The 13,098-nt window shown below is 37.9% G+C and overlaps 1 protein-coding gene across 1 annotated transcript; it reads left to right on the top strand.

Annotated features, from left to right (window-relative positions):
- Positions 1-6,682: 6,682 nt before the first annotated feature.
- Positions 6,683-10,037, top strand: LOC144371480 (uncharacterized). Its single transcript, XM_078033784.1, is given in 2 exon segments — positions 6,683-8,567; positions 8,817-10,037. Coding segments are annotated over 2 exon segments (2,820 nt in total). The 5' UTR covers positions 6,683-6,793; the 3' UTR covers positions 9,863-10,037.
- Positions 10,038-13,098: the final 3,061 nt, after the last annotated feature.

The following is a 13,098-nucleotide window of genomic DNA, read 5'->3' on the forward strand; positions in this document are numbered from 1 at the left end:
GGCTTTTCAGCTTCTTGTGATCTGATTTCTGCTTTAGCTCTCATATTCTTTGAGCATACATGGGATTTCACTGGTGGTCCACTTTTAGGGGTGTGGTTTATGTCCTGTGGAGTGTTGCTGTGACCCTGAAACCTCAGTGTGCTTCCCGTTTGGTTGAAGGTCCATGAAGCCCTCCTGTCTGCATCATTGTCCTGACAGAGTTGGGCTGATGTCTCAGAGGGTAATTGTGGGTTCTTCATTGTTTGGGGTGGTTCTGTATGGTTTCAGTCCTTGAGTATGCTTCTGTGTAAGTGGCAGGAACATTTTCTTTGTCTGTTCCATCACTATGCAGACATCATAGCATGCTTACAGATGTGAATGGTGGGCTCTTTCACACGCAGACTGTGTGGGATAGTTCAGAATTCTGGGCTACAAACTTGTTGCTTTACCACACTCTGGAAGAGCTTCTGCCTTAGGTTTGTTTGCACCACCATTGCTACAGGCACAATGAATCTCTTTCACAACAGACAATCATTGCAAATGTGGCCCACCCTTGATCAAAATGTCCTTGAGCAGAACATTGGTATGTGTCTCATAAATGTATATTATGGTAGTGAACTGGCTGCTGTTAAGAAGAGTTTGACAATCATTGGATATTCATTTTGCTGTGAGACTTAGAAAAGTAGCGCCTGCTGTTTATTAAGAAGATTGTTTTGAGAGTTATAAAACTTTGTAAGGCTGTTTTTTGGACAAGGTGACAATTTTTTTTTTTAAAGAGAGAGAAGAGAATTTTTTAAAATATTTTATTTAGTTTTTTGGTGGACAAAACATCTTTGTTTGTACGTGGTGCTGAGGATCGAACCCGGGTCGCATGCATGCCAGGCGAGCGCGCTACCACTTGAGCCACATCTCCAGCCCATGGTGACATTTTTAGATTATTGAGTTCTTTCTTTCTTTTTTTCTCATTTTTTTATTGGTTGTGTAAAACATTACAAAGCTCTTGACATATCGTATTTTATACATTAGATTCAAGTGGGTTATGAACTCCCATTTTTATCCCAATTACAGATTGCAGAATCACATCGGTTACATATCCACGTTTTTACATGATGCCATATTAGTGACTGCTGTATTCTGCTACCTTTCCTATCCTCTACTATCCCCCCTTTCATCCCCTCCCGTCTTCTCTCTCTACCTCAACTACTACAATTCATTTCTCTCCTTGTTTTTTTTTCCCATTCCCCTCACAACCTCTTATATGTAATTTTGTATAACAATGAGGGTCTCCTTCCATTTCCATGCAATTTCCCTTTTCTCTCCATTTTCTTCCCACCTCATTTCTCTGTTTAATGTTAGTCTTTTTCTCTTGCTCTTCCTCCCTGCTCTGTTCTTAGTTGCTCTCTTTATATCTCTTTATATCAAAGAAGACATTTGGCATTTGTTTTTTAGGGATTGGGTAGCTTCACTTAGCATAATCTGCTCAAATGCCATCCATTTCCCTGCAAATTCCATGATTTTGTCATTTTTTAGTTCTGCGTAATACTCCATTGTGTATAAATGCCACATTTTTTTTTTATCCATTCATCTATTGAAGGGCATCTGTGTTGGTTCCAAAGTCTAGATATTGTGAATTGTGCTGCTATGAACATTGATGTGGCAGTATCCCTGTAGTATGCACTTTTAAGGTCTTCAGGGAATAGTCCGAGAAGGGCAATAGCTAGGTCAAATGGTGGTTCCATTTCCAGCTTTCCCAGGAATCTCCAAACTGCTTTCCAAATTGGCCGCACCAATTTGCAGTCCCACCAGCAATGTATAAGAGTACCCCTTTCCCCACATCCTCACCAGCACTTGTTGTTATTTGACTTCATAATAGCTGCCAATCTTACTGGAGTGAGATGGTATCTTAGGGTGGTTTTGATTTGCATTTCTCTGACTGCTAGAGATGGTGAGCATTTTTTCATGTACTTGTTGATTGATTGTATGTCCTCCTCTGAGAAGTGTCTGTTCAAGTCTTTGGCCCATTTGTTCATTGGGTTATTGGGGTTTTTTTGTTTGTTTGTTTGTTTGTTTTAAGAGAGAGAGAGATAGGGAGAGAGAGAGAGAGAGAGAGAGAGAGAGAGAGAGAGAGAGAGAGAGAGAGAGAGAAGATTTTTTAGAGAGAGAGAAAGAGAGAGTGAGAGAGAGATTTTTTAAATATTTTATTTTTTTAGTTTTTGGGGGACACAACATCTTTGTTTGTATGTGGTGCTGAGGATCGAACCCGGGCCGCACGCATGCCAGGTGAGCGCGCTACCGCTTGAGCCAATCCCCAGCCCAAGAGAAAAGAGTTTTAACATTTATTTATTTTAGTTCTTGGCGGACACAACATTTTTGTTTTGTAGGTGATGGATCGAACCTGGACCGCATGCACGCCAGGTGAGTGCGCTGCAACTTGAGCCACATCCCCAGCCCTTATTTGTTTTCTTATTGTTAATTTTTTTTGAGTTTCCCAGCACCATTTGTTGAGTATGCTATCCTTCCTCCATTGCATGCTTTTAGCCCCTTTATCAAATATAAGATAGTTGTAATTTTGTGGATTGGTCTCTGTGTCCTCTATTCTGTACCATTCATCCACCCGCCTGTTTTGGTACCAGTACCATGCTGTTGTTGTGACTATTGCTCTGTAGTATAGTTTGAACTCTGGTATCACTATACCGCCTGACTCACACTTCCTGCTTAGTATTGCTTTTGCTATTCTGGGTCTTTTGTTTTTCCATATGAATTTCATAATTGCTTTGTCTCTTTCTACAAGAAATGCCCTTGGGATTTTGATTGGCATTGCATTGAAACTATAGAGAACTTTGAGTAATATTTCCATTTTGATGATGTTAGTTCTTCATATCCATGAACAGGGTATATTTTTTCATCTTCTAAGGTCTTCTATTTCTCTCTTTAGGGTTCTGTAGTTTTTATTGTATAAATCTTTCACCTCTTTTGTTAGGTTGATTCCCAAGTATTTTATTTTTTTTGAGGATATTGTGAATGGGGTGGTTGTCCTCATTTCTATTTCATAAGATTTGGTGCTGATATACAGGAATGCCTTTGATTTATGCGAGTTGATTTTATATTTGCTGAATTCATTTATTAACTCTTGTAGTTTCTTTGTAGACCCTGTTGGGTCTGTTAGATATATTATCATATCATCCACAAATAGTGATAATTTAAGTTCCTCTTTTCCTATTTTTATGTCTTTAATTTCTTTCATCTGTCTAATTGCTCTGGCCAGTGTTTTGAGAACTATATTGAATAGAAGTGGTGATAGAGGGCATCCCTGTCTTGTTCTAGATTTCAGTTTTTCCTCCATTCAGAATAGTGCTAGCCTGAGGTTTTGCATATATACCTTTTACGATGTTGAGGTAAGATTCTGTTATCCCTTGTTTTTCTAGTATTTTGAACATAAGGGGATGTTGTACTTTATCGAATGCTTTTTCTGCATCTATCGAGATGATCATGTGGTTTTTTAAGTCTATTGATGTGGTGAATAACATTTATTGATTTCTGTATATTTACCCAGCCTTGCATCCCAGGGATGAATCCTACTTGATCATGGTGCACAATTTTTTTGATATGCTTTTGTAGTCGATTCACCAGGATTTTATTGAGGATTTTTGCATCTATGTTCATTAGAGATATTGGTCTGTAGTTTTATTTCTTTGAAGTATCTTTGTCTGGTTTCAGTATCAGGGTGATGTTGGTCTCATACAATGAATTTGGAAGATCTCCTTCTTTTTCTGTTACTTGAAATAACTTGAAAAGTATTGGTATTAATTCTTTTTTGAAGGTTTTGTAAAACTCCACTGTATATCCATCTGTTCCAGGGCTTTTCTTGGTTGGTAGTCTTTTAATGGCTTCTTCTATTTTCTCCTTTGTCATTGGTCTGTTTAAATTGTGTGTATCTTCCTGACTCCATCTGGGCAAGTCACATGACTTAAGAAATTTATCGATATCTTCACTATCTTCTATTTTATTGGAATATAGGGTTTCAAAATAATTACTAATTATCTTCTGTATTTCTGAAGTATCTGTTGTGATATTGCCCTTTTCATTCCATATGTTGGGATTTTGAGTTCTCTCTCTTCTCTTCATTAGCATGGCTAACGGTCTGTCTATCTTATTAATTTTTTCAAAGAACCAACTTTTAGTTTTATCAATTTTTCAATGTTTTTTTATGTTTCAATTTCATTGATTTCCATTCTGATTTTAATTATTTCTTGCCTTCTGCTACATTTGCTGTTGTTTTGCTGTTCTTTTTCTAGGCTTTTGAGATGAAATGTGAGTTCATTTATTTGTTGGTTTTTTTCTTTTTTTGAGGAATGAACTCCAGGCAATGAATTTCCCTTTTAAAACTGCTTTCATTGTGTCCCATAGATTCCGATATGTTGTGTCTGTATTTTCATTTATTTGTAAGAATTTTTTGATTTCTTCCTTTATGTCTTCTGTAACCCATTGATCATTCAGTAACATATTGTTCATTTTCCAGGAGATGCAGGATTTTTCCTTCCTTCTTTTATCATTTATTTCCAGTTTCATTCCAAATGATCAGATAAGGTCCATTATATTATCTCCACCCATTTATATTTACTAAGAGTTGCCCTATGGCATAATATATGGTCTATCTTTGAGAAGGATCCATGTGTATCCACATGAGCTGAGAAGAATGTGTATCCACTTGATGATGGTTGATATATTTTATATATTTTGGTTATGTCTAGGTTATTAATTGTGTTATTGAGTTCTACAGTTTCTTTATTCAGCTTTTGTCTTGTGGATCTGTCCATAGGAGAGAGCGGTGTGTTGAAGTCACTGGTAATTATTGTGTTGTGGTCCATTTGACTCTTGAACTTGAGGAGAGTATGTTTTAAGAACGTTGCAGGACCATTGTTTGGTGCATACATATTGATAATTTTTATGTCTTGTTGGTGGATGGTTCCTTTTAACAGTATATAGTGGCCTTCTTTATCCCTTTTGATTAAATTAGGTTTGAAGTTGATTTTATTCGATATGAGTATGGCAACTCCTGCTTGCTTCAGAGGACCATGTGAGTTGTATGATTTTTCCCAGCCTTTCACTTTCAACCTGTGTATGTCTTTTCCTGTCATATGAGTCTCCTAAAGGCAGCATATTGTTGGATTCGTTTTTTTATTCAAGGTTACTAGCCTTTGTCTCTTTATTGGTGAATTTAAGCCATTAATGTTTAAGGTTACTATTGATCTATTGTTTGTTCTTCCAGACATGCTTATCTATGTATTTATTTTAATATGGCTCGTTATTCCTTTTTGGTTATATTTTTTGTTCTTTTTTATACTGGGTTACCTCCCAATGTTAGTTTTGGGTGCTGTTTTTCAATTCCTCTTCTTGTAGTGTTTTGCTCAGAATGCCTTGCAGTGCTGGTTTTCTGGCTGCAAATTCTTTTATCTTTTTTTTATCATGGAATATGTTAATTTCATTGTGAAATCTGAAGCTTAATTTTGCTGGATACAGTATTTTTAGTTGGAATCCATTATTTTTTAGCGTTTGAAATACGTTGTTTCAGGATCCTGTTGCTTTCAACATCTGTGATAAAAAATAAGCCATTAACCTAATTGGTTTACCCCTGAATGTAATCTGCCTTCTTTCTCTCATAGTTTTTAATATTCTCTCCTTGTTCTGTGTGTTGGATATCTTCATAATTATGTGTCTTGGAGTTGTCTATACATTTGTGGGATATTTCAGATCTCAGTGACCTTTGAGGATGTGGCTGTGAACATCACCAAGGAGGAGTGGGCTTTTCTGGATGCTTCCCAGAAGATCCTTTACAGAGATGTGATGCTGGAAGTCCTCAGAAACCTGGCTTTTATAGGTAATAATGATGGTTTTAAAATTAATCAAATCGAGAACTCATGTTTATTTTGCTCATTTATGTAGAAGGTGAAAAGGAAATCAGTTGATGAATTATTGAAGCATAAATGGCACCTACAATTTGGCCAAGCATTTCTAGGTCCTAAATATTCATAATGATTATTATGTTGTCTCATTTTAGGAAACAAGTGGGAAGACAAGACCACTGAAGATCAGATTGAAAACTGTGGAAGAATCCTAAGGTAACTGTAGGTTTACTCACAAGAGGAATTCGTGAGGGAATCTGAGAACTGTCATATAATTTTTAAAGCAAACCAACCGAAGAAGTATGCATAATTTGAAATGTATTTATTCTTATAATATTTTTTATCAGAAATACATACTTATCTCTAACAGGTATTCAGTCTTTTCAAAGTATTTGACATGCAAAAAGGACTATGAAATTGCATATGTGAATATGACTATATGAATAATAGCCATAGAGAAGCTGTGTTGGAAAGGATTGTTTCCTTTTAATCTCTTTATTTTCAGGCAACTTTAACAAGTCAGAAAATCTAGCCTTTATGTGATGTTGGTAGAAATTTAAAGACCTATAAAAAAATAGAAAACTGTGAATGAGTTAGGTATCAATTATGTGCTGGTCACTTCTTCTTCAAAGAAGTCCTATGGTAAACTTCAAACTTTCCCTACAGAATAGTGTGGGGAAACCTTCAAATCGATTCCAATTTTTAACCAAACAAAGACAAATTTTAATAGATTAAATCCATGTGACTTCATTTTGTGTGCAAATGATTTCATATGTCCTTCTTTCCTTCATAGGCACATCACATCTCACTCTGGACACAAATACTATAAGCGTGAAGAATATGAAGAGAAGCCATGTGAATTTAAACAATATAGGAAATCTCTGGTTTCTCTCAAAAGTGTTGACACACAAATGTTGTTACAAACTGAATATAGACCATATGAAAGTACAGTATGTGGAAAAGTCATCAGTTGTTCCAATGACATTCAAAGACATGAAGAAACTCATACTGGGGGGCAACCCTATGAATGTCACCAATGTGGTGAAGCCTCTTCTTCTCTCCCAGGTGTTCAAAGACACATGATAATACACAGTGGAGATAAACCTTTTCAATGTGAGGTATGTGGGAAAGGCTTTCATTTCTCCTCTTTATTTAGAAGATATGAAAGAACTGATTCTGGAGAGAAATTTTATGAATGTAAACAAGATGGTCGAATCTTTATTTCACAGATAAGTCTTCAAAAGCACAATGTCACACACAGAGGGAATGCACATTTTAAATGTAAGGTATGTGGGAAAGACTTTGCTTATCCCAGATTACTTAGAATACATCAGAAAACACATACTGGAGAGAAGCCCTATGAATGTAAGCAGTGTGGCAAAGCCTTTGCTAGATCTTGTTACCTTCACATACATGAAAGAACTCACACTGGAGAGAAGCCCTATGAATGTAAGCAGTGTGGCAAAGCCTTTGCTAGATCTGGTGACCTTCACATACATGAAAGAACTCATAGTGGAGAGAAACCCTATGAATGTAAGCAGTGTGGGAAAGCCTTCACTCAGTCCTCTCACCTTCACTCACATGAACAAACTCATACTGGAGAGAAGCCCTATGAATGTAAGCAGTGTGGCAAAGCCTTTGCTAGATCTGGTGACCTTCACATACATGAGAGAACTCACACTGGAGAGAAGCCCTATGAATGTAAGCAGTGTGGCAAAGCCTTTGCTACATCCCGTCAGCTTCATATACATGGAAGAACACATACTGGAGAGAAGCCCTATGAATGTAAACAATGTGGAAAAGCCTTTGCTATATCCTATAAACTTAAGAGCCATGAAAGAACACACACTGGAGAGAAGCCCTATGAATGTCAACAATGTGGCAAAGCCTTTGCTAGATCTGGTGACCTTCACAGACATGGAAGAACTCATACAGGAGAAAAGCCCTATGTATGTAAGCAGTGTGGAAAAGCCTTTCCTACATTCCATCAGCTTCATGCACATAGAAGGACACATACTGGAGAGAAGCCTTATGAATGCAAACAATGTGAAAAAGCCTTTGCTACATCCTCTAAGCTTCATGCACATGGAAGAACACATACTGGAGAGAAGCCTTATGAATGCAATCAATGTGGAAAAGCATTTGCTATGTCCTATCACCTTAACAGACATGGAAAAACACACACTGGAGAGAAGCCGTATAAATGTAAGGAGTGTGGAAAAGCCTTTACTAGATCTAGTTACCTTCAGAATCATGGAAGAACACATACTAGAAAGAAACCCTTTGGATGTCAACAATCTGGAAAATCATTTGCTTCATCGCGTCATCTTCACATACATGGAAGAATGCATACCGAAGAAAAGCCTTATGAATGTGAAAAATGTGGAAAAGCCTTTACTGCTTCCTCTTACCTTCAGATACATGAACAAACTTATACTGGAGAGAAGCCCTATGATTGTAAGCAGTGTGGCAAAGCCTTTGCTACATCTAGTAAACTTCAAATACATAGAATAGTGCATACTGGAGAGACGCTCTACGAATGTAAGCAGTGTGGCAAAGCCTTTGCTAGATCCAGTGAACTTCAAATACATGGAAGAGTGCATCCTGGAGAGAAGCCTTATTAATGTAAGCAGTTTGGCAAAGCCTTTGCTAGATCTGGTGACCTTCACAGACATGAAAGAACTCATAGTGGAGAGAAGCCCTATGTATGTAAGCACTGTGGCAAAGCCTTTGCTACATCCTGTCAAGTTCATGAACATGGAAGAACACATACTAGAGAGAAGCCTTATGTATGTAAGCAGTGTTGAAAGCCTTTGCTAGATCTAGTCATTTTCAGATTCATGGAAGAACACACACTGGAGAGAAGCCCTATGAATGTAAACAGTGTGGAAAAGCCTTTTCTAGATCTAGTCACCTTCAAATTCATGGAAAAACACAATGGAGAGAAGCCCTATGAATGTAAGCAGTGTGGAAAAGCATTTGCTACATCTAGTTGTCTTCAGATTCATGGAAGAACACATACTAGAAAGAAACCCTTTGAATGTCAACAATGTGGAAAAACATTTGCTTCATCCCGTCATTTTCGCATACATGGAATAATGCATACCAGAGAAAAGCCCTATGAATGTATACAATGTGGAAAAGCTTTTACTGCTGCCTCTTACCTTCAGATACATGAACGAACTCATACTGGAGAGAAGCTCTATGAATGTAAGCAGTGTGGGAAAGCCTTCACTGAGTCCTCTCACCTTCACTCACATGAACAAATTCATACTGGAGAGAAGCCCTATGAATGTAAGCAGTATGGCAAAGCCTTTGCTAGATCCAGTGAACTTAAAATACATGGAAGAGTGCATACTGGAGAGAAGCCCTATGAATGTAAGCAGTGTGGCAAAGCCTTTTCTAGATTTGGTGACCTTCACATACATAAAAGAATTCATAGTGGAGAGAATTCCTATGTATGTAAGCAGTGTGGCAAAGCCTTTACTACATCCTGTCAGCTTCATAAACATGGAAAAACACATACTGAAGAGAAGCCCTATGAATGCAAACAATGTGGAAAGCCTTTGCTACATTCTATAAGCTTAAGAGCCATGAAAGAACACACACTGGAGGGAAGCCCTCTGAATGTAAAGAATGTGGAAAAGCCTACACTACTGCCTCTTACCTTCAGATGCATAAACACACTCATACTGGAGAGAAGCCCTATGAATGTAAGCAGTCTGGCAAAGCCTTCACTCAGTCCTCTTACCTTCACTCACATCAACAAACTCATACTGGAGAGAAGCCCTAATAATGTAAGCAGTGTGACAAAGCCTTTGCTAGATCCAGTGACTTTCACAGACACGGAAAAATGTATAATGGAGAAAAGCCCAATGAATGTCAACAATGTGGAGAAGCCTTTGCCACATCTTGTCTGCTTCACACATGTGAAAGAACATATACTTCATAGAAGTCATATGCATGAAAACAATTGGTAAACTCTTCTGTTATTACTGTTTCACTCATATACATGTAGGAAGTTTACTGGAGAAAAATCCTTTGAATGTGAAATATGGTAAATCACATTTCACATCATCCTCAAAGACAAGAGAGACTCACACAGCTGAAAATGTGTGTGTGTGTGTGTGTGTGTGTGTTTGTGTGTGTGTGTGAATGTGTGTGTGTGTGTGTGTGTGTGTGTGTGTGAGAGAGAGAGAGAGAGCAAAGGATCAATTGATCCACTGGGGATTTAGCCTGGTGGTGCTCTACCACTGAGCTACATTCCAGTTCCTTTTTACTTTTTATTTTGAGACAGGGAGTTGCTGAGTTTCTTAGGGTCTTCCTAAGAAGCTGAGGCTAGCCTCCAACATTGATTCTTCAGAATCAGCCTCTCAAGTCTGAGGAATTAAAGGCATACACCAAACTTCCAACTGAATAACTCTTTAAATGTGAAAAATATCACAAATCTTTCCATTGTCCCTGTTGCCTTCAAAGCCATTTCACTCACATTGAAAAAAAATCCCTCTGAATTTGGGGGATTTGCTACATTCTGTCAGCTTCATTTCCTTTCTTATATATGAAAACATTCATGCAGAGAAGCCCTGTGAATGTGAGAAATGTAGGAAATCTTCTAGTTTTCTCATTTTTTTCCTAAGGACTGGGAATATTGTTTTGGAATAAAAAGAATAAATCCTATGCAAGTAAGAAATATAAAGGGTTCAGCTGTTCTAGTTTTTTTCAGTTGTATGAAAAGACTCATAGTGTAGAAAATGCTGAGGATAAGCCATATGGGGATGTATTCAGCTTTGAGAGTTTTCTCCAAAGGCACAAAAGAATTCACATGTTAAAATCCCCTTTCTATCTTTAAAAATTGCAGTAACACTTTCAACTGTCCAGGTCCCTTTGAACAGCATTTAAGAAATCACACTGGGAAAAAGCCCTTTATGTAGAAATGTGGTGAGAACTTTGCTTGTTTCAGATCTATTTGAATTTTTTCAGACATGAGGAAAATTTTATTTTATTTCATTTTATTTATTTATTTTGAGATAACCACTGTAGCTGTGTGACAATGGTGTGTGCCTTCATTTATTTTTTTCTTTCTTTCTTTTTTTAAAGTACTCAGAGAGTACTTTAAAATACTCCCCTCCAACCCAGGGTACTGGGTTGGAGAGGAGTATTGCATCAGCATGAAGATTTGAAAGCAACATGTTTCTCTGGGTTAAATCTCTCTTATTGTTAGATTCCATTTTTCCGTATTTTAAGTCTTTTGTGTCTAATGTTTCATTACATATTGTATATGTTAGTTTAGGCCTCTCTACTCCAGCCTTTGGTACAGATTGGTGAAATGGCTCTTCTGAACTTCTTTCCTCTCTTTCTTAGTTCAGATTTCACCCAGGAGTGCTCTAGCACTGAGTTTCTCCACAGTCCTTTTAATTGTTATTTTTTGAGATGGGGTGAGGGTGGCAGCTGGGACCATAGGGATGTGTCTGTGTACCCTGCAGCTGGCATCTTCCTTTTGCTTGATTGCTTATTGATCTATTGATGACTCTGGGACCATCACTCTTGTCACTTGTGCTTGTTATAAGGCTCATGTATTGTGCTGTATGTAGGCACATTACAGAGAATTATAAAACAATGTCATTTGTGTATATTGTTTAGAGAGGCGCTTTCTCAAAATATATTTTGCCCTATACTTGAGTTGCTTTCTCTTTTCTTTTCCCAGTCCTGGGGACCAAATCCTTCCTTGTGCATGCTAGTCAGGCATTCTAGCACTGAACGCTTTGTAGCTCAGGTGGTGAATTTGCTGCAGCTGTGATTGTGGACCCCACAAATAACCACATCAGCAGATGTAGCTCTGCAGGTGTTTCTTCCACAATTGCAGCTGATCTCTTCCTTTTTAAAGGTCTTTTATACCAGTGAATTTTTTTAAAAAAACTACATCCAATTTAGGTTTTCTCCCCATGAATAATACTTAGGTGGAATATGCCAGAAAACCCAGGCTTGATTTTTCTCTGTGTTTTAGAGTACCTCAGTAGCCCTGGAAAAAATTGTGTGATGGTTTTCTTAACACACACTACATGACCAAAGGCTTGGTAAGGAGCATCCCATTCTGGTGTCCTAATATAGCGGCTCTCCCTTCTCCACCAAATAATCTTAAATAAGCTTCTTAGGAGACCTTCACCATAATTTTCTTTCAACAGAATGTCAGAAAATGATTTTGCAAAGATCTCAATGTGGGTTATAACACAGACTTCTGCTTTTGTGGCAAAGCTTGGAATACCTCTGACTAATCTTACAAGTGGTACACAAAGCACTTTCTGTGAACTAATCAAAACAACAACAACAACAAAACCTTTATGTATACCAATACATAAAATATTAACCTCCATCCGTGTCCCACTAGATGTAAATAAAGATCAATGAAATTCCAAGCAGTGAACCGAAAAAATTTAAGTGATACCCCTCAGAACCTAATCAATGTGCTCCTGGAACATTCCTTGGGTGTCTAGCCTCATGTGCCCTACATCACTAATAAAGCTACAGCCTCCAATCAGGTTATATTGTGCAGTACTTGCTGTGGAGTGGGCTGTTTCTGCTCAGGCTAAAGGATTCAGTTACTTGTCCCAATGATTCAAAGCCTCCTGAGCAAAACCTCACCCACAACCTATTCAGGTGTCATGGATCATGTGTGATTATTGGTAAGAGTTCCTTACATACTTGTGTCCAAATGTTGAAGTTTGCCAACATGCCAAAGATGGGTTGATTGTCACTTCTATCTCTGTTCCAGCCTTTTGCTGTGTCTTAGTGCTCATTTGGAAAGGAAGGCAAATAGAGTGTGCTGTGGCCCTTCTGTTTTTGATAAATACAGCATAAGCCATCCAGTAAAACTTCATCTTTAAAAGGTAGTTTTGAACGCTTCCCAAAATTTCCAAAAACTTTCTTTGCAGCCAATGAGTCGGTGTGGCAATTTCCTAGTTTTACAACTTTGATTTAGAAGAAATATTGAATAGAGGTGTGTGATCACTTGACGCAGTCTGGACTTCTATGTAATAAATCCATTTGCCAAAGGCAGTAGTTGCAGGCTTGCTCCTTGGCAGTGTGAGGGACTGGAGTGAATGCAGCTGTCCTGGGGTGTGGGCATTGTTTGTAGGAGTTCAGTCTTGGTGAGTACATCAGTGTAGGAATCAGACTTATAGGAAGGCTACAGAATCTCCTGACAGAACCTGCCTGTCGC

The sequence above is a fragment of the Ictidomys tridecemlineatus genome, chromosome 16 (genome assembly GCF_052094955.1).
Source record: "Ictidomys tridecemlineatus isolate mIctTri1 chromosome 16, mIctTri1.hap1, whole genome shotgun sequence".
NCBI classification, from domain to species: Eukaryota; Metazoa; Chordata; class Mammalia; order Rodentia; family Sciuridae; genus Ictidomys; species Ictidomys tridecemlineatus.